The sequence below is a fragment of the Epinephelus moara genome, chromosome 9 (assembly GCF_006386435.1).
Source record: "Epinephelus moara isolate mb chromosome 9, YSFRI_EMoa_1.0, whole genome shotgun sequence".
NCBI classification, from domain to species: domain Eukaryota; kingdom Metazoa; phylum Chordata; class Actinopteri; order Perciformes; family Serranidae; genus Epinephelus; species Epinephelus moara.
The window spans coordinates 17,822,183-17,844,821 of record NC_065514.1 but is presented as its reverse complement, the minus strand read 5'-3'; the positions used below and the strand labels follow the sequence as shown (position 1 = coordinate 17,844,821).

Here is a 22,639-nt window from a genome sequence, read left to right as displayed (position 1 = left end):
TGCACCTGCTCATATGCACATAACCCTCGCTGTAAGTACAGTTCTGATAACGTTTTAGTTATTTGTCAGTGTGCTGATAGTGGCCCCAAGGTTAAAAATTCACTATTCTTGACCCTGTCAAAGCATGTCCTTTTCACAGTGACTCATACATTTCTATTTTGTTATGTACAAAGCTAATATATTAACATTGTAAGAAGCACAGTGGTTCATATTTCAATGCCTTAATAAACTAAAACAACCTCCCAGTATTCATGTTTCTGTCCTTGCAAATGGCAGTGATTGTCACTGGGTGGTTTAGTGGGTGTAAAGCGTCTGTGTTTGCTTGAATTGGTTGTAAATAGAGTTTTTTTTTACCATATGGTGCAGTGCAGTTTGTTGACAATATGAAACTCCACTCAAAACTGTGATTAACATAACAGTAGAATTTAATAATATCAGATCTTTCTTAAAGTCACTTTGCTGACAATATAAAAAATATCTTGGGAGAAATGAATTAATTACACGGTGTAGAGTTCAGGCAGCTCGTCTGTTGCAACAAAATATGCTCCACGCTGCTTTATTGCGGCCATGTGCACTTATGAAATGACGAAAACAACTGCGCAATACTAAATTATGGTCGTCTGGAACTACATGAAGCTGATACCCTGTGTAATGATAAGAAATATCATCATCACGCAACGCAGCCATGAAGTAACCTGGCTCAGTAGATGTTTATGATGTTTCTGTAATTATGCAGTGCTCAAGAGAAAGCCCACTATCTCTGCCTTTGTGCCATAAATGTGAGTTATCGAGTGAGATCCTTCCAGCCATCTCAGTCATAATGTTTTATGCTGAGTGTGGTTACATTTTGCACAAAGTAGGGAATAGGTGACCTAAGTTGGTCAAATATAGCTGTATATTAACTTCAAAGTATTTAGCGTTGAATATCAAAGTATTAAGAATGACAGTATTGGTGCTTTTGAACATTTTGGCCTCTCAGCTACAGGCTATGGACACTTCTTATTACTGCTGACCATTACCCAAAGAATATCCTAAGTTTTTAATTTGATTTCTTGCTATCATGCAGAGATGGTGACTGGTTTTCATATCCGTCACTACAGGGTAAAAATCAACTGCAGAGAGTCGCAGACAGACGTGCTGCAGTTGCAACAGTGAACATTCAGTTAGCTTTATATTTTTGTAAAAGTCATGTTATTGTCCCATATTAAACATGTGCACAAAACACCCACAAAACGTTTCACTCAAGAACAACTACGAAACCAGTCTGAAAACTTGTGTTCCTTGGGAAATGGCAAGCAATAATGAAGGCATGCAATTTGTAGTTAATGAGCTGTAATGTAAAACTAACACAGCTTTGGGTGAGCTGGATTTACCTTTACATCAAAATGCAAATTGTTTTTTGGAAGAGTAATTTTAACTAAGGTAAGGTAACTTTGTTTGTACCTGTAGGTAGATTTGGTTTGCAGTAAAAGATGAGAAATCCTTCGTGACGCATATTTTACAATCAAAACAGACAGTAGACCAAGGGCGTAGGTTTCATTTCAACACTGGTGAGGACACATGTCCAGCAGGGGGGTCCAGGAAAACACTTTCTTGCATTCTGGTGAAGTTTTATGAACCAATTTACAGTGGAAATGTCTTTTATATACAGAAATTAAATCCCAAAAGTCAGGCACAATGGTGACAGTTGACTGCTTTTTAAATTGTTTGCCCTTTAAATGTGTTTCTCCTGCGGATCAACTTTTCTCATTTAATGTTATCTGTGCTGAGTCAACACACGTGTGGGCATAGTTTACGTTTCCATTCTCCTTTGTGTCTTTTGTGTGGGGAGTTAACCTCTTAAAATGTGCACGTGGCACCTGTTCACATCAGTGATAAAATATTTCAGTTAATTTAATTCATAAACCCCTGGACTTTAATGGGTTATATGTGTTTCAGCAAGATTTTTTTGCTCATATTCAAAACGTACCCCATATATCAGGGTTCTCTTAGAAGCTGGGAACAAAGTTATAATATCTTGAGAACAGAGTTGTAAGATAATGAAAATACACTCAGAATTTAATGAGACTATGTTATAATGTTTCAAGAAGAAAAATCTACCTGCCGGCTACTCTGCTGTGCATTAGGTTATCACTCTGCTGCTATGGTAGTATTCCCTTCAGACTGTCTGACAGACACAGAACCCCGTTTGGGACTGTCTCTGGTAAGGACAAAATTTAAGCGTCTGTGCACTGCTCTTCATCAAAGGTGGAAAAACAAAACTAACTGAAAACCCTTTTGAAGCATAATATGGGATTGTCACATTTAAAAGAAATAAAAATAAAATCGCTGTCCCTTGCTGGATCCATACATGATGCAATTTGTCCAGTATTTTAATGCTCAGATATCGGTAGGGACATTTCTGTCCCCCAGGATATTGGTAGGAATGTGTCCTTGCCATTCATGTGCAAACCTGCGCCCTTGCAATAGACAGACATGTTAAAAGTTGTCAGGCTCTTATAATCACTAATAAATACATAAGTAAAAATTGCTTCTATAGCATCTGTACAGTGCTGCTATGTTCAGCTGAGTGATGGCTGGTATGAAAGAAAGCTGTCATATACCACTTTGTTCCACACTTCCATCCAGAGGGCAGAAGTTGAAATTCACAATGCAGTTGGTGGGAGTCAACATTTAAAAATCGAGCCGGCTATCTGCTGTCTAACTGGCTGCGCTCTCATTCAATGACATTTTCTCTTCCTCCTTCAGTGCGGCAAGTGTGCTATTGAGGGTGAAGATGAATGTCAGACGCCACCTTAAAGAAAAGAACACCATTCCCAAGATCTTTGCTGAAACAGTTCAACGCCACGGGGACAAAACGGCACTCATCTTCGAGGGGACCGGGGAGAGGTGGACCTTCCGGCAGCTGGATGAGTACTCCAACAGAGTGGCCAACCTGCTGCTGGAGCGGGGCTTCAGGGTAGGTCCATGCATCTTGTTCCACAAACATTTTGCTGAACTGGTTCTTTTACTTTTTAAAACTTGCAGGTGTTGTTGACACCCCTGTATAGAGACTCAGAATCAGCTGATGACAGTTTGACGAGCCCCTCCTTTTGTTGTCTCTCTCTTCAGGAGGGCGACGTGGTGGCCCTCTTCATGGAGAACAGGTCCCAGTACGTGGGCCTCTGGCTGGGCATGGCCAAGATCGGAGTCGAGGCCGCTTTGATCAACTTCAATTTGAGACTAGAGGCCTTGGTCCACTGTGTCAACATCTCCAATGCCAAGGCTGTGGTGTTTGGCGCGGAGCTGACTGATGGTAAGAGGGGGGAGGCTGGACAGGGGGATGAAGCAAACGTGGCTGCAGATTTTCTTAGCTGTAGTTGCGATGTTGTCAAGGTAATAGCCAAAAAATATGTACACCACTGTCTTCTGCTGATAAGTGCCGTAATGTTTCCGCTGTGATGAGAGAGGTGAGTGGTGTGGGGAGAAAGCAGGTCATGAAAGATAGATGGGTTTTAGAGGAGGTGTCTCTATAATATCAGTGGGGCTTTAAATGGCTGATGAGAGGAAAGAAGCGAAGAGGTAATGAAGAGGGAGATGTCTCCATCATGAGTCTGCAGCGTTCAAGGTCTGAGCTGGTCAGAGAACAGAACTGATGAATGGTAAACGGCTACAAGGTGTTTATGTATAATAAAATGTTTTTTCTTCCACTTAGTTCTGGTCTCAATAGATAGATTTAAGAATTAAATTAACTCTAACAAGATCACATGTGTTGGTGAGTATTTCTGAATGTCCAAACAAAACTAATAACCTGCTCTAATGTCTAATCTACTAACCAGCATTGCATTATTAAACATGCCTAGTATTGCTTAGACATGGGGGCCACTGATGATATGAAATTGCAGCAGCTCAGTTGAACGGTCAAACATAAATTAGGGATCTATTTCAATCTCCTTGTGACCTTCTGGGTCCCTGCCCAATCTGAAAAGCCCTGATCTCAACAGCTATAAAGAGTGAATGAGTTCTGAGCTGCTCATCATGGGATTGATGGAGCAGTGTAAGTGTTGGATCCTGGACTTGATGTGTGCTTTGTGCCTTTAAGTAATTGGAAGTGCAGCCTCTTTGCTGCAGAGGAGGCTAATGTAGAGCCAGTGGAGTTGGTGCTAACCCAGCTGACACAAGGCTTTTAAATAAAGATAGTGTTTGTTTTCTTTTTTCAGGGGAAAATATGGATTTCAATTTGTGTTTTATCTTCTGCTTCACTCACAGTAGCATATTGTTTTGTGGTGCTTATATTGTACCACATGACGTCCTCTTTTCTTTTTGGTCGGTAAAATGAATCAAACTTACTTATCTGTGTTTCTCTTACTCTGGTAGCGGTGTCCGAGATCCACAGTTCAATGGGGAAGACAGTGCAGATGTTTTGCTCCGGAGACTGGGACCCCAAACGAGTCCCGCAAGGAACCGAGTGCCTAGAGCCCCTGCTGGAGGGCGCCCCATCTCACCTGCCAAGCAGGCCACAACGATGCTTCACAGGTGAGAACACAATGAACCAATCTTAGTTACCTAACAATGTTAATAACTACAAGAAGTTCATTGAAAGGTTTACTAAGCAGTATTATCGGTTACTGTTTGTGAACATGTTTGCCAGCAAAAGTGAAAGCCAAGTCTAGATTCACTCTCACTATATTTGCATTTTTTTGTCGCTGTGTCTCCTGGATGCCTGCTGCTGATGGCCCAGCACCCGGTTGCCACTTTTTGATTAATCCCTAACCGTAGCCAAGCGCTGTAGGAGTACACACACCCATAAACGTCCCAAACACAGTAAATGCAGGCAGAGGGCAGAGTGTCTGCAGAAAAATACACCGCCACACACTTCTGGTGGCTCAAAAGTGATAAATGAGAGGGATTACTTTTGTTTGAGTCTGTTTTTTTTTTTAGGAAACTTCTGTGAAGTACACCTCAACAAATAGTCATTTTACAGATGCTCTCAGGAGTCACTTTAGGTGATATTTTTCCATGGTGTAGGCCCTGATCACACAGAAAGTGTTTTAGCAGCTGGAGGTGCCTTTTTGTAATTGTGTAAATTTGTTATTGCTTTAATGAGAATGAAGCCTTTTGCTCACGTTTTCTGCATTGCGATGCGCCTCGCCTTCTGTGCTCAAGGCACCTAGCGTTTTTGCTGGAGCGCACTGAACTCCTCGAGTTGAAAAAACCTCAACTCAGAGTGGAAAACAACCCCACATCATCTCTTTTTTTGTCATCTTTTTCCCCCTATTGTCCAATTGGATGATTTGAGAGGCGGCGGGCCTTCTGTAGTGGTCAACAAGTTAATAGTTGGTAAACAGTGGAGGAGAAACTGGAGGTAGCGGTTGCCAGTAGGGCTACAACTATTAGTCGACTAATCAACTATTAAAATAATCGGTGACTATTTTGGTAGTCGACTAATTGGTTTGAGTCATTTTTCATAGGAAAGTACTATAAAAGTACCCCAAAATACTCTTATTGCAGCTTCTTACGTTCAGATATTGGCAGCTTTACACACTCTCCAATGACGGTGAGCTAAAACCCTTTGGCGTGAGTAGTACGAAACAAGACATTAGATGACATAATTCTGGGGTTTGGGAGAGACAGACGAACATTTTTCAACATTTCTAAACATTTTTAGATAAAATGATTAGTCGACTAATAGAAGAAATAATCGACAGATTAGTCGACAATGAAAATTAATCGTTAGTTGCAGCCCTAGTTGCCAGATAACCAGAGCTATACGGCCTGACGACAGACAGCAGGTCGTCAAACTGCCCCCGAGTCATCCTAAAATCATCGAGGCGAAGCTCTTGGACCAACTGGTGGTGCTCCCCTTTTTTAGAGTCTAATGTACCCACACAGATTTCCGTTGCCCTGTGCCCAACAAACTATTTGCTGACAGCCTCTCACTCTCAACTAGAGCTACAGCAAGTACCCTCTGCCTCAACATTTTAGGAATTAGATACTTATTACTGTGAAATAACTAAAATAAATAAATAAACAGTAGATTGAATACACAGGAAGGTTAGAATAAGGAGGTGAGTGTGGTTGCCTGGCAACAATTCAAAGGCGCAGCAAGCTTTTTTTTTTTTTTTTCTCTTTTCCACTACTGGCATTCAATTCTTAAAATAAGCAGCCTGCCAAACGCTTTCTGTGTGATCAGGGCCTAATTCAGCCCCCAAAACCACATGTCCTTGTCAGTAATGCAACTGTCAAATTTCTGTCAAATTCTCAGCACTTACTCTAACCAAATAAACACAGCAATTTCAAAAAAGTAATTTGTTTGCCGTTACTGATAGTGCATCATCACAGACCTGTTGACAAGTGATAAGTAATACTTTTGGGACCAAGCAATGACTAACAGTCAAATAAATGGCATCATTCAATCGTACTAAAAAATGAAACACTTGCACTGAACTGAAATGTCAAGAAGAGTTTCGTTTTTGTTTATTTGTAATGTAGGTATATTAGATTAGACAGTGTCAGTGTTCCATTAGTTTCAATAATAATGTTTTAATTCTATTTAAAATATTTATGACTGCAAATAAATACAGAGGCCAAACAGAAACTTTAATTCACCATATTTATTGGAAGTAAAAGTAATCACATGATGCTGATAAGCTTTAACAAAGGAAGCATTATCTACCAAAATCCGCCACTCTTTTAACCATTATCATCATGTTGAATCACTGATGACTCATCACGAGAGATTATATGGGTAGCTTGTTTCCAAGGCAACAGGTATACAGTACACGGGTCAAAGGGAGAACGAATTTTATACACAATATTAACCAATCAAGTCACGTAATTGTTATTTATATCACAAGTTTGCTTTACAACAGCCAGTAGAAGATATTAAATACGTGGAATATGTATGTATGCACAGCTATGCAATGAGCTGTTATTGAGAAAAATGAATCCAGTCCCAGTTGCTCACTTACTTTTGCCCTTGAACACTTCTGTAATCACTGATAGCCACACAGGCAGTTGCACCAATAAAACCTGTGACCTTTGTTCATGCTTACTCTCGGCAACACTCGCCACCCACACAGCTAATTTGCTTATGCCAAACAGCTCAGTGAAAGGGGTTGTAGTACGTGCATGAGGCAAGGTAGCACAAATCCACCATAAGATAGCTCTCTGGCCATATATCAGAGCTCAAAGTTGTATTTCTTTTGTGTAGCAGTGGCTGGAGTTTATTAGAGATGAAATCAGTTGTGAGCTGGAAGACAAAATCCAAACACAGGTGGTCTATTGTGATGTCAGAGACCTCTCAACCTCAGGTAGAGCTAATTTGCATTCATAAAGATGCTGGACGTTTGGTCTGAACAAGATCTCGGTGTTTAACCACTTTGCTTGCACATTGCAGTGTTTCCCTGAGAAAAAGGGGACTTAATGGCCTAATTTTACAGTCTTTAAAAGGGATTCTGCTTCATTCTGCGTCTGTCCTCCAGCACTGTAACTTAGTCAAAATGAGCTTGCAATCAAAGCTGTGAAAAGGCCTGTAATTAAGTATCAAAGCCGAGCACTTTCACACCAGCGCAGCTAATCAGAAGTGAGCATTCAGCAACGCGTTTATGTCAAAAAGAGTTTATTTACACACTTAAAATGCCACAACCTGTCATAGCATATTTAGTTTTTGACATGTGAGTGATCCCACTCTCACTCTACTGTCTGTTTCAGATCGCCTGTTCTACATCTACACGTCAGGAACCACTGGGATGCCTAAAGCTGCTATTGTTGTGCACAGCAGGTAGGAAGGAGCCGTGCGGCTACAGTAACTAACAGACACACAGGAACTGCAGCTGCTCTCTTTGTTGATCTATGTCGCTTTCATGTGCAGTATAAATACTGTTGAAAGAGAACGTTAGAGAAATAAATAAAACTTGTTGGTTTTGTTTTGACTTATTTTACTTTTTTCATTTCAGGTACTACCGCATGGCAGCCTTGGTGTATTATGGCTTTAGGATGACATCAGATGATGTGCTGTATGATTGCCTTCCACTCTACCACTCTGCAGGTAAAACTGTGACTGTGTGTGATTGAAGCTTATGTCAGGAAGTCTATCTGCTCTTGTTCCCTACAGGAAGTTAAGTTGCTTATAGTGTTCATCTTGGTTCATCTTGAAACAGCATTCAGTCTAAAGGCCCAGACACACCAAGTCAGCTTCAGAGAACTCTCCACACCAGCAGATGGTGGTAGTCTATAATCCTCATTCAAAAAGGGAAACTGGGAGACGGTCTTGATGCTAGTTATCCAGTTAGCATACTAACAACACAGCACAATGTTGAAAGAACAGAGCATATTTATCGTGCACCAGTGAACAGTGACACAAACCATCAGGAGATGTTTCTGCTAAAGCGCTCAATGGCAAAAGAAAAATTATCTTACCTTCTGTAACAAGTTTGTTTTGGTGCCACTCCCTCTCGACTTAAGTTCTTTGCCCACATTTCTCACTTCGGTTTCTCTTCTCGTGCCCTGAGCTGAACTGCCAATCAGAGTGATTTCATTCACTGATTCGATCTCCGCTGCTGCCGATGCCAATTCAACATGTTGAATTAGCCAAAAAAAAAACAACAGGGGCCGATGAGGTGCAGGACACACCGCACTGATAAGGGTGGCAAACGGACCAACTCTGACCGACGGCCAACCATTGACTTGGTGTGTCAGGGCCATTAAGATAGTGGATAAAGCTAATCGGCAGCCACAAAAAGTGGTGCTAATCTTCACCTGTGTTTTTGAATGAGTGTCTTTTCTGGCGCACATTAAGTCTCAGTGGGCCTCGATCACCAACAGTTCTTGGGAAAAAAAAATTCTAAATAAAGTTAGCCTATATTAATGGCAACCATGTCATCTAATAATTAGTGATAAATCATGCTAGAAAACATCTCGGGCAGGTTGGACAAAAAGCATTCTCGGAACGCATTGGCTGTATTTGGTGTCTGACTTCCGGCAGATGGCGATACAGCCTCTGGGGGCAGACCCCCGATTTTTTGGCATTCCGGTTTGATTTGGGTGGAGGAGGCGAATTTCCGTTTCCGACTTCCGTTTATATATATAAGTAAATATGCTGAACCATTGCGATGGATTCAGAGTTTGCAGTGACGGCAATTATGTTCCGCCTCGTTAGTTCACCGCACAGAGCGTTTAACCTGGCAACAACTGCAGCCGGCTCAAACGTGATTGGTCAATATCACGCGGACTACAAACAGCCTACAACCGGAAACCAGGGCTCTTACGCTCTTCTTCCGGAGGCAAGATCTCCGGGGTTTGCCTACAGACTCTACATTCATACACACTGAATGTAGAGTCTGTATATAGAGACTAGACAAAAAGTGACAAAGCAGCATTCCAAGTGAGTTACAGAAGCATTGCGTCAAATAGTCACCTTCCACCTTCTCTGCCCCGCTATCTGTCTCTCGCTCTTGCAGACACAGGCACACCTTGGAGAGTGCTGCGGCTCTCGTCTCTGCTCTCAGTTCTGAGAATTGTGCAACTATAATATCTAAAGTTTGCGGCCGAGTAGTTGAAGGTGCATATTTTTAGCATCCCATGCATTTTTTTGTGTTATTTTATATCCACTACTGACGCTACTGAATATGACAGCTCGCTTGGTGTTCACTTTCTGCAGAAGCTTCTCCACTTCATAACTACTTCAGGTTTTTTTTTTTTTTTTTTTTAAACAGGCTCGTGTCATTATTTGCGTTGTATTTACTGATGCTAATTAGGATCAACTGGCCTGTGCTTTCAACTTGCAAGCAATAGGTTTTGTTTATATAAGAACACAGGCTCAAACAATTCTGTGGTTTAAGAACATGTCATGAATCTGACGCAGACCTTTCTTAAGACCTTTCTTTCAAACAAATTTAAGAAAAACTTGGTGAATGAGGCCCAGTGTTGTTGACTTCTCCTGCTAACAGAAAATGGTGACAAGTTGCATGTTGTTGCTTTATATTCTTTGTCTTTGTATGTGTCCATGTTGAGGCTTGCATTCTGTGACCACAACAATCCATATGTCTTTGTCCACAGGTAACATTGTGGGAGTGGGCCAATGTATCATACATGGCATGACTGTAGTCATCAGAAAGAAGTTCTCCGCCTCGCGTTTCTGGGATGACTGTGCCAAATACAACTGCACTGTATGTATAATGTATATTACAAGCCATTGATCTGGTGTGCATAGCAGTTCACCACAATTTCAGTGTTGTTCAAAAGATGTCTTTCCCGTCTCTTCCTTTAAAAAATAATCTGTGTTATGCTATCCATAGTTAATCTCTTTGAATCCCTTTTTCATTATAATAAGCTTGGTATTAAATCAGTAATTAGTCTGTTCTTATATCCTGTCTCATCTCTAAATGAATTTTTGTCACGACCATCCAGATTGTGCAGTACATTGGTGAGATCTGCAGATACCTGCTGAACCAGCCAGTTAAGGACACAGAGAAGCAACATCGGGTGCGCATGGCACTGGGCAACGGCCTGCGCCAGTCCATATGGGAGGAGTTCATGAAGCGTTTCAACATCCCACAGATAGCAGAGTTCTACGGAGCCACAGAGTGCAACTGCAGTCTCGGCAACTTCGATAACAAGGTGTGAAGGTGCAGCAAAGTAGTGTTGATGCACTGACCCTGCTGAAAGCTTTGTGGTTGTTAATATTTTTTCTCTATGCTCTAGGTTGGAGCGTGTGGCTTCAACAGTCAGATTCTACCGTTCATCTACCCCATCAGACTGGTGCGGGTTGATGAGGAGACCATGGAGCTCATTAGGGGACCTGATGGTGTCTGTATTCCCTGTAAACCTGGTGGGTTTACTCTTTACTCATATAAAACACCAACTTTACACTTTGTACATACAAAGTTGTGGTGTTGAGCAGAAAAACACATCAGGGGCGTATGCAGCTGCTCATATATTGCCATCCATATCATATCATCGCTGAAATAAAGCTGAACACATAATCCACCTTAATATGCTTGTTCATAAGAATAAGAAATATTGAATGAAAGGAAATAGCAATATATGTTAAAGGAATACTTCACCCCCCCAATGACCATTTCTTTATCAGTTGCTCAGACAGTATTACACTGAATTTGTGAAGAAATTTTTTTTTTTTTTTTTTAACATGCCTTCTGTGAACGAAGAATCCAAAAACAAAGAGCATTTTAAATGAACTGAAGTAATGGGGGTTTAACAACAGCAAAAGTATATTAAAATATCTGTTTACCAACTCTCATACATCTCGTGCAGTATAATCAAAGTCTCATTTATCCAGTTGTATGCTCAGTACCTCCCAAACAGACAGCTCTTTATGATGTGGAACTGAAATGAAAGTGAAACTTATATATTCTCTCTTCAAAGCCAGACTCCATTGACAAAATTTTATATACTTTGATGAATCCAAACTAACGTATTTATATAAAAATGGTCATTTGGAAGGTGAAGTATTCCTTGAAGTCAAGTATTCTACGGTTGTGCAGAGTTCATTTGCGGATTACTCGCTGCATTACCTTGAAATAGTGAAGAAAACTCAGTTTTTCTCGTATGCCTCCACAGTGAACAAAGAATCCAAAAAGCCGAACATTTGTCATCAAATAAAGTCAAACAGCAAAACTTTATCAAAACATCCATTTCCAAACTCTCAACTTACTCATGCAGTTAAATCCAAGTCTCCTTTATTCAGTCTTATGCTCAGTACTTCTCAAACACATGCATTTTCATCAGAACATTACAATATTAAAAACCTCTGTCTACAAGTAGCATGCCCTGAGTGTGCCTGAGCATGTGTGTATGTATGAGCTCGGGTTGTGCAGAGTTCAAACGCAGATGCATTCCCTGGCATGCTAGTCGGCCGCGCATAAGACTATTTGTACTGGTGTGCTTTTAAATCATAATGCTTAAGCAAAAATGCATGTGTTTGGTACGTACTGAGGATATGATCTGATATGATATAATCGCCAGTCATACATTCATAAATTCTTTTGTTCTTACTCTCTAGGTGAACCTGGGCAGCTAGTCGGCAGGATCATTCAGAATGATCCCCTTCGGAGGTTTGACGGATATGTCAACCAATCAGCAACCAGCAAGAAGATTGCTCATAGTGTTTTCAAGAAGGGAGACAGTGCCTATCTCTCTGGTTAGTGTCACACACACACACACACACATACACACACACACACACACACACACACACACACACACACACACACACACATACACGTTGTGGTATTCACCATATTCTTTGCTGACTGACTGAATAAATACAATCTGTCACCCTCCTCTCACCAGGCGATGTATTGATCATGGATGAGTGCGGCCACATGTACTTCAAGGACCGCACAGGAGACACTTTCCGCTGGAAAGGAGAGAACGTCTCAACAACCGAGGTGGAGGGAACTCTCAGCAGGCTGCTAGACATGAAAGATGTAGTTGTCTATGGAGTGGAAGTACCAGGTAAAAATCTGTCAACATACTTGCTTGATTTTCCTCAATTTTCCACCCAAAGACAGTTGTCATTTCGGTTTAGTTTAGAGCTGGGCAAACAACATATCTGCAGTGTGTGTGTCTTTTAAAATAGGTCACTGCTGTGTGTACAGAGAGATGAGTGGAATGCTGAACAGATATTTCACAAGAGCCATACTGCGTTAAATACTAGTTATCACAGCTGCAGTGTCTCGGCTTACTCTTGACTTATTGTGACATTAAATGATTTATAGCATTTTAAAGTGCCATTACATGTAAAGCTGAGCTGCCGTTGAGGCTCTGCAGACAAATCACAGATGCCACTTTATAGTTGCTGTGATTAGATTAGATATGGGATAACTTTATTAATCTCCAAATCTAGTCTGACATGCACGGTGACGAATAACAGAAGATACACAAGTCAGACAGATCACAGCAGACAACATATGAAAGACAAACTGCCACAACAGTAATAACACTAAAGGCCCAAACGCACTTAAGTTTTGAAGTACAGCTATTCTTTTAAATGGTCAAACACGCACTTTAAGTGTTATGAGGTGCGTCAAACCGCTTTGACGTCATGCCCCTACTGCGATCTTGTCAAAGAAGGACCAACCAATGCGGTTATTTTCTGCAGCTGCAAAACCTCTGTGGAGAGAGCTAAAAGAAATAAAAAGGTAGGTATGTTTTCCCCAGAGGACAATATATATTTTTTTGAAAGATGAACTGAGATGTCTGGTCTTTAGTGGCTTTACTGGTGTTCTACTGCCAACTAACAGACAAATGCAGCAGCACACACCCAACAGCTGCCCTCCTTCCTTATGTAACGTTGTAGGTTACTAGCATAGAAATGTACAGAAAATCAGTGGGAGTATCTGTAATATGAAAAATTTGGCTAGATAGTGACCTTTTCCTAAAATACCGCTGGTTCTGTGGTGCTATTTCAAATCTGATGCCTGCAGTGCACCCAAAGGTGTTGGTTTTGTGTCAGCATCGGGACACATATGAAGCAGGGGGTTTGGGGGTCCTCTGCCAGAAAATTTTGAACATCAAACACTTCATTTCCTGCATTTTTGTGCCTTTTTTGTGTCAATTTTTTTAAGTAAATGTCTTCAATCTTTTCAAAATAAAAGTCTTCTGCAATTCAGTGTTTTTATCTAAATATTGAGGGGGACATTTCCCCTGCTTCCCCCCGAAATCTATACCAATAAATGAGCCATAGGAGCATCTATTGACTCACGACAACAGATATTCCAAGAGGATAGTAGTGTTGCTCAGGAGCTCGCACTAAATAAAAAGGCAGTATCTTAATACAATCATTTTTATAGAGAGAAGTATCAAGAAGTGTCTCTTTCAATACAAGCAGTATATGAGGGGAGCACAAGTGAGATGTTGTGTGAAGTCACAAGAAGAGTTCTGCACAGCATTCATGGCCTCGTTGCACAAACACAAGCATCTGTCTGACCTTATAACTTAGCGGTCTATAAGATTAATCGTCTGACATGCCCATTTCTGTGTGCACAGGAGCAGAGGGAAAGGCTGGAATGGCAGCCATCGCTGATCCGTCTCACTCCACTGACCTGGAGAAGTTTGTGAAGGACATGGAGAAGGCTCTGCCTCCGTATGCCAGACCTGTATTCCTCCGCTTCCTTCCGGAGGTCAACAAGACAGGTAAATGCTCTTTTCACTGCAATAGGTGTCAGAGTATAATTGTAAAAAGATTTTTAGAAGCAGAGCAATTTTATTTCTGTGCAATTGAAACAAAACAACAGGTATTAGACCACAAACCATCGTAGCTGGCCTCTGATGTGTCCTAGGTGTATTTTATTTTTTTGATAAGACTGTACGTCAGACAGTGATGACTGTTATGTGGAAATCTTAAAGGAGTCAAAGTACAGTGTCCATCCATCTGTTTTCTGCTGCTTATATGAGGTTAAGCAAGGTAGTCCAGAAGTCCTTCTCCCCAGCAGTGTTTCCTGAGGCATCCCCAATTCAGATGAGATAATTACTCCACAGTGTTCTGGGTCTCCTACCAGTATGGCGTGCCCAGAAAACCTCCAAAAGAAAAGCACCCGGGTAGTCATCCTCATTAGTTTTATCAGGCTATCAGCCCAAAACCCCCAAATATTTGTATTACTTTCATATAATAATACAAATGACAGAGAAAAACAGGAAGTCCTCACACGTAAGAGGCTAAGACCAGAAAATGTTCGTCTTTTTTCCATTGACAGATAGTTGGGATTAATTTTCTGCCAATCAACTGAGTGATAAATTGACTAATGCCATGTTCAGACTGCCAGCCCGAATTATTATTATTATTTTTTTTTTTTTTTTGGCATATCCAGCTTGCAGCCAGATTGATTCTCAGAAGTCTGGACAGTAAAAAAAAACACATGAAATGCAAACCACATTTGGTGTTGGTTGGAAATGCAATTCCAATCAGATTACTACAGATGCATGTCAGTCCAGACGCTCAAATTGGATTTCAAAATGTCTTTGAACACGACACACAGCGACAACATCATATCCAGGGTGACAGAAGTGCTGAGCAGATTCATGCTGCTACTAGCAGAGCTCTATGAGGGACAACATGAGGAACAAGAGTCCGTGGATAGATGCCAAAGAAATTGTTTGGAGGACAAAATGATAGACCTCCATTTGTCAGGCTTCCACTTTGAAGAGCTGCGTCACCGGCATTGCCACGTAGTTACTGACTCATACGGCATTACCATAGCAACCCCTGCAGATAGGTTGTGTACGTCTAGACATGCAAATCTGATCCAATAATAATAATAATAATAATAATAATGCATTTTATTTAAAGGCACCTTTCAAAACACTCAAGGACACCTTAAAAGGCACAGTGAAAAAACAAGCAGCAATGTATCCATACATCATAAAGTCAATCAAATCAGTATGTACAGTAATAAGTCAATGAAATAACTAGACAAAAATCATAATCATAAAAACTAGGTGTAAAATCGTCGTCATAAAGTCATCATCAGTGCAAATCTCAATGTGTGTGTCAACATTAGCTCAAACCGAATATGCCAGCTTGAAATGATTATACCCGCTGCTTCTTCCCACATTAACCTGAATAACAAACCAGGGCTTGGAGCTCCGGTTGGATCCATACATACTGGGTGTGTTAGTAGCTGAGTGAAGTGGAGCCTGAGGAGTTAGCCCCCGCTTTCACTGCAGGCAGATTCACTCACCACAGGGGCGAGGAAATAAAACCTAAACAGCCAGCTTAGTTTAGCAGTTAGCAATGTCTTTCACTCACTCTCGGTCTCTGCTGTGTTTAGCTATTTCCCTGCTTTCCTGTTAGCATTAGCACTTACTCGGCTGCCACGCTAACGCTCCAACTGAGCCGGGAGCCGGGCTAACGCTTCTCCGCCAGGCTCAGTGAGTTGGAGCCGAGAAGCGTGGGGACGTTAGCGTTAGCCGGCTGCTATGCTAACGTTCCGGGAGCCTGCTTCTCGGCTCCGATTCACATGAACGTGCAGCCGGACCGGCTTGTAAACAATGGGCTGGAGATCAACACAGAGAGAGGGTGTGTGAGGTCATGCTATACTCCAGATGAAATTACACCTCTAGTTCTTCACATAGCAATTTTTTAATTCCTTCAATCTAGAAATGATGAATTTCGCTTATTGCCCCTTTAACGCTGTGTTTCTATATTTTTTAAAGCAGTAAAGACAGTGAAGTACGGTTATTCTAAGACATGTTAATGGCAGCTTAATTGGGAAAATGAAACACCTACATATTTCTCTTTCTCTTTCTTTCTCAGGAACGTTTAAGTTTCAGAAGACGGACTTGCGCCGGGAAAGCTTCGACCCCACTGTGGTGTCAGACAGACTGTACTTTATGGATTCCAAAAGAGGGTGCTATGTGCAGCTGGATGAGGAGCTTTACCGCTCCATACTGTCAGGGAAACACAAATTGTGATGAGCAGGCTGACCACTACATCTACACATGTACACATAGACACACACGCATACAGAAAAGACATTAATGTGTGACCAGGATAGAATGCAGGACCTCGCCCCAGTATACAATGCATTTAAAGTAATAGCCATACACACTCCGTGCATCCGTACTCATATGCCAACACATACACACACATTATATTCCCCAAACCCACTTTGCTCTTTGTAATCCCTAAAACAGACACACACACACACAGCACCACTCCATCCATCCCCGGCTACCCCTCTCGCTACCTCAGCAAACACAGAGAGAGGCACAAACCTAGTAACCAGGTCGATTTGGTAACTTGAAACCACCCTTCATAGCCACACACTCCCTGCCCACACAGGCCTCAAGACAGCCACGTCTGGCCATCCTGGTCCATCAAACCACGTGTTGCTGGGGGACACTCCTTGTGGGGACGCAGAGTTCAGGCTCCCTGGCAACCAGAATGCAAAACTTGAAACTGCAGATAACCACAGACTTAGAAGGATGCTGAGAAGAATGTGGATTCAGTACAAAAAGTGTGCACAACAGAGGGACCTACGAGGACCTAAACTGTCACTCGGTTCGTTGTATCGTCAGCGAGATTGTTTTGTGAAAGACTGAAGGCTCTACCGTCGACTCAACCTGCACAATTAGCCCGCAGTGATAACCCTGTGTGACAGCTTTACTCTATCTGAGGTTAACTGTGTCCTCATTTCTGCCCTTGAGATGAAATGAGTAAAGGACACCAAGTTTTTTTTTAAAAAAGGGAACAACAGAAGGATGTGAGGGATTTTGGAAAGCATTGGACGTGTAACCCACGGTTACAGAAGTTAAATTTAGACCAGTGGCTGAGGCGGAAAGATCTACTAAAGTGCAATAGGGCTCCAGCGTTTGCAGTGCAATAATCAGCCGCACCACAGGAGAGCTGATATAAAAAACAAAGCTTTGTATTTAAATATGTCACACCAAATATATTTAAGTTGTAGTGCTTGTTTACATATTTAAGAAAATATGGAAGTTTTAGTAATTTATGTTTAAGCTTTCTCTTTTGTTATAGTGCAGGTTATTTTTGCTTTACGTGTATCCAAATCTTCAGTAACTTTTGAAGTCCTCAAAAATGAAGCTGCAGTATGCATTTTATATCAGCTGCTGGAACACAAAGTCAAGTGGTCTGACTGATCCAACCCTGGGCTAAATCATTGGGGCTATTTCTGTAAACACATGCTGACATGCAGTGTGTTTGTGTGGCTGTGTTGTGCAGGTTTTGTCCGAAAAGGTAGACTGTCGTACGGTGTGTGTATATTCTTCTGAAACTGAAAGAGGACTTTACTGGAGATAAAGAAGCACCAAATCGCACCATCAGCGAGGACTTGTGTTTTCAACAATACTCTGGTGCTAAAGAAGGATGTTCTGCCAGACACAACAGAGCCGAAAGATCCAAAGATTCAAAGGCGCGAGTGGGGACGTTGTGACGGAGGGGGTTGCGTCGAAATGGAACAGTAGAAGAAGAAGAAACCGTGCTTTGTCATCGATGTTTTGTCTGTTGCTTGCACTAGCTGTCATCAGAGGTTGTAGCAGCATGAATGAGCATCATCAACCACGCAAGCAGAGCACTGTGCCTTACTGTGAGTTCACCTCCCAGATTCACAGGCCCTGGCCCACATCATAGTACCTGTCTCATCTGTCTTCAAGTTCCCCGTCATAATAACCTCGCAAAGCTGGCCTAAATCGTGGGAGCTCATACTTTTATTCTTAAAAATGATCTGCGTAGAATCCATGGCAGCACAGCGACTGGCGCCTTCGTCCTGCCAGGTGCAGGAAGAGGTTGTGATGATGTCTAAGTGGGCAAGAGTCCAAATTTTGCAAGCAGTGGCGCCCCCAGGGTGGGGCATGGCCTCCCTGATAAAACAGCTATCCCCAACACTTGCGAAAATAATAGGAGGCCAGTATCATCATCTTTGAGAGGCTTTGTCTCACTCATTTTTTAAGCTAGCCCAAGGTATTGGTATCTTGTGAAACTAGACAACCTTAGGCATCAATTGGTACCGCCCACATTGGCAAGGCGGGGCGGGGGCTGAATGAAGCCTTGCAATAAGGTTAAATTTTGGTGAGGGAACAACTGGCACATTTTCAAAGGGGTCCCTTAAAATGTCACGTCAAGATATCTCAGTCTTTTTTCACGAAAAGGACAACCACCCTGTTTGAAGAACAAAGAATCCTCTAAAAGGCTTGGATGGTATCTAATTTTTAATACCTTCATACGTTCCTGAAATTTCACCAGGGTATACATTATAAGGCAGTATTATTGTGCGGCACTAACCCAACCCCACGACTAGCGAGACTTAGCTTCTGCAGTATAATAAATAGTAGGTATATTTTCCTTATTTAACAACAGAATACAACAATTCAAGTTTCTGTCTTTAAACACACAAAGACTAACGTAATTGACCTGTTAACCCACAATTAAACATACTTCATTCAAACATGACAGAAACAAAATTAAACTTACCAAAACTGACTTGGTTAGTCTTGTTAGTCCTTTAGGTAGTTAGTCCACTGTCCCAACAATGAGCAGCTCTGATTTGGTCGAAATAAACCATTAATTTACCGAGTTAGATGTAAAAATGTGCCATTTACAGTACTGTAATGTTATCCCCACAACCACCAGCTGCCTGTTCCACCAGTGGAGAGTAGAGACTGACCTCTGGTGGTGAGTGCTGTTCACTACACACAATAAGTTTAATAGAAAGAGGACTGACTGAATTTTTGTCGGTATTGAAAATCATAAAGTCAGGATTTTTTAATACCTTGGTATACCGTAATACCATGATCTTGCCCAAGCCTATCAGCAAACATGCACTGATACTTACTACATTTGTTCCACTATCAGTCTGCGCACATCAGATCTTTAGTAATGTTAACTGTAAAATAAGAAACCAAAGTAATGTGTGATTCCTTAAGTCTCTTATTGACCTAGTTTTCAACAAGCCTACGTACTTTAACAGCATAATCAAATTCCTGAAATTCAGTTATGGTTTTTTGATGTGCCACCCCAAGATTGTCAGTGGCCCTTTCCGGGGCAAAATACAAAATATTTCTGGGGGCGCCACTGTTTGCGAGGCTGCTGTCACAGCGTCTTGTCTTCCTTTGAGTCTCTTCCGGTCTTAGTCCAAACTGTAACCTTAATTTATCTTCTAGGTATTCGTTACTTGTTTTTTTTTTTTTTTCTTCTTCTTTTTTGGGGGGGTTGTCTTATAGATATTGTATGCCCGAGACTCCGTTTGCTCAGCACCTTTACTTCACGCCTTCATCATCTGTCTGCCAACCACTGGTCCTTTCCCTTCATCCATCTCTATTCTCTTCCCTCCCTGTCCTTGGCCCTCCATCCCTCCGAGCTGGCACCGCCGTTTGATCCTTTCTGTCTGCGTCAGGTACCGAGCCTCTATTCTCTGCCATGTCTGCTTCATCTTGTTGTGCTGATGTTCAGACAATGGTTTAAACTGTAGTTATATTCATTCCTAATTGGAGTTTGTTTAGTGTTTGATGGGGCGGGCTTTTTTAAGATTGTTCTGGTGACCTAAAGCTCCAACTACACACTCAGAATTGTTCGCAAATATCTTTTGCCGATGTGTGTTGTGCGTAGTCTGCCATTACCCTGTGACTTCTTGTCTTACTTTTGCAACTGACCACATCCCAGGCCACCTACAGTACAGCCAGGCTGGCCGTCGCCAACAGTGGTTGTGTAACTGGCTGTAGTGTAGAGGACTTATTCGTCATTAGTTTTCTTGCAGCAACGCTTTGTTGTTCTCCGCAGACTGATTCTCGATATCTTTAAACGGCTTTTCTTAGTTGGTACTTTGCACTGACTGACACAGTTGACCTTGGCGGCTGCAGCCTGCTGACAGTGATCGTCAAAGTTGCTCTCACCTATTATTTCCCTGTTTCGGGGGAAAGACCAACAAAGCCGTTTGACAGAAATTGAGATTCATCCCTGCCTCCTCTGTGGCTCAAAGAGTCTCGCTCTCACTTGTATTTATTCTTTAATGAGTGTGTAATGTTCTCATGAATGTCTGAAATAGCAAATGAGTGACCAATGACGATGATGATGATGATGTAAAGTGTAATTTACGTATCTAAGGGAACACAGTTTGGCTGTTATGATGCTTGTGGCTGAGGGGTTTGTTAACCCCGACCAAACAGTCCCACGGCAGAGCACTCTCAATACGATGTTTCCATTTTTCACTTCTTCTTTTTTTTTAATAAGTTTAAATTATTATTTTTTTGAAGGAACTGTTAATTATACTTCGATTGTTTATACTTTGATTGCTGTATGTGTTTACTTTTGTTTTCTTTGCGTGAAGTCAGAGCTTTTGTGATTTTGGTTTAAAACGGGATTCATGCATGAGTGTAAGACAATCGAATGGCAGTTTTTGTTTTTGTTTCTTCTTTTATTTTTACCTTTTATAAAAGGCACTAGGAACCAGCCAGGGAGGAACTTTTTTTGGATTCAGTTGGTGTAGTAATAGATGTTGACCAGGAGCCAATTTGCTGTTTCTCAGCTCATAAATATTGTTTCAAATGTAGATCGTTAAACCGGATATGTCAACTGAAGGCCTGCAGGGAGTGGGGCAGGGTGTATAGAAGTTTTGAGACACCTGTTTGACCACAGGGGGGCGCTATGTCCTTTCTCATAAAAGGGAGAGTGAAGGAGGCACCATGTCATCATTTTATCATTGCAGCAGAGGACTAATGAACAGACCTAATGATTACAACTTTAAGGAACAGTGTGTAGGATTTAAGGGGATTTATCGGCAGAAATGAACTATAATAAGTATGTTTTCTTTAGTATATGATCACCTGAAAATAAGAATTGTGTAGAATGAGGCGTTTATATCTACATAGGGAGTGGGTCCTTGTCCATGGAGATTGCCATGTGGCACCACCATGTTTTTACAGCAGCCCAGAGTGGACAAACCAAACACTGGCTCTAGTTCAGCCCTCTGCGACGAGCCAAACAGTGTTGGAAAAACTCCGATTTATAGTGTGAAACTGCTGTAGTCAGTGTTTTTATCTGTTTTAATCACCTGGTCCGTTTGTTATGGAGAGAAAGAGACCTCTGTGGACAATTCGTCTCCGAATAAAACCCCCCTGAACCCCGAAAACCAAAGGAATCCTAATTGGGAGATTCTTCAGCTTCCTCACCACTAGATGCCACTAAATCCTACACACTACTCCTTCAAACTACTGTAGAAATATGTTTATGAAAATGAAACTTTATTTATATGTTAAACAAATTTAAAACATCTAAATGGTTTAGTTGGCCTGCTGATATTTTTATTTTCTTCCTCATTTTTTTTCAGCTCAGAAACAAATGACCATTTTCCAGGTCCTCTGCCTGTTTTAACGTTATGTGACCAATTAAACTGATTTATTTCAGCCCCCTAACACACTCCGACTATAAATTTGGTGAACATACGTTTATTGGGTTGAGCTCCAAAGTGACCAATCTTGTGAAAAAGCCTCAGAGGCATCAAACTGTCACCACCAGTCTTCCCAGCGCTTCGTTAGATCAATCAACTTGATCAGAGTCTCTGATTGTAAAAGCACTGTAAAAAAACACTGGTGATCAAAAAACAAGACACTTCTAAAATCCTAGTTAAGTTTGTAATGTGGAGATCATTACAGGCCTTACAGTGATTCAGGAGCCCTGGCTGAAGAATTGTAACATTTCTGTGTCTCTGGTCTCGCTGTCCCTCATGCCTCTGATCAACATCTTCCCACGCTGCTTTTTGCACTTATTGTTTGTCTGTTTTTCTCCGTCGTGGTCCTCAGGAACATCGAGCATTGCTAGAGAAGGAAACGAGTTTGTACACGTCTGCCTATGTGTGTGAAAGTTTTTATTGTTTTTTTTGTTGTCTCGTCACACAGGTGGCAGCTTGTGCGGAGTGTGTAGGGGGAGGTCTGTGAGGTGTGCTGTGTGTGTGACACACTGATGTCCTCTTGTCCACTGAAGGCTAGCTGTATACATCGTGCATTTCAAGAGAATGAGATAAAAGCTGCAAATGGAAAATCATTATTAATAAAAACTATTTAAATTGTTCACTTTGACTCAGGTTGTTGTAACACTTTATTTGATTGATGCCTGCTGCGTGTAGCTCAACCACACAGATTTTGACTATTAAAAACCCAAAACATGGCAGTGATATTGTAACAAGTT

At 41.5% G+C, this 22,639-nt stretch overlaps 1 protein-coding gene across 2 annotated transcripts in view; it reads left to right on the top strand.

Annotated features, from left to right (window-relative positions):
- Positions 1 to 22,530, top strand: part of slc27a4 (solute carrier family 27 member 4) — a 36,587-nt gene extending 14,057 nt beyond the window's left edge. For both annotated transcript variants that reach the window (XM_050052853.1, XM_050052854.1), the window contains 12 exons: positions 2,749 to 2,959; positions 3,112 to 3,295; positions 4,357 to 4,515; positions 7,693 to 7,762; positions 7,938 to 8,029; positions 10,039 to 10,148; positions 10,390 to 10,599; positions 10,684 to 10,810; positions 12,002 to 12,139; positions 12,292 to 12,456; positions 13,990 to 14,136; positions 16,256 to 22,530. In XM_050052853.1, the coding sequence (XP_049908810.1) occupies positions 2,749 to 2,959; positions 3,112 to 3,295; positions 4,357 to 4,515; positions 7,693 to 7,762; positions 7,938 to 8,029; positions 10,039 to 10,148; positions 10,390 to 10,599; positions 10,684 to 10,810; positions 12,002 to 12,139; positions 12,292 to 12,456; positions 13,990 to 14,136; positions 16,256 to 16,413 (1,771 nt within the window). In that variant the 3' untranslated portion in view covers positions 16,414 to 22,530. The remainder of the gene's footprint in view (positions 1 to 2,748; positions 2,960 to 3,111; positions 3,296 to 4,356; positions 4,516 to 7,692; positions 7,763 to 7,937; positions 8,030 to 10,038; positions 10,149 to 10,389; positions 10,600 to 10,683; positions 10,811 to 12,001; positions 12,140 to 12,291; positions 12,457 to 13,989; positions 14,137 to 16,255) is intronic.
- Positions 22,531 to 22,639: the final 109 nt, after the last annotated feature.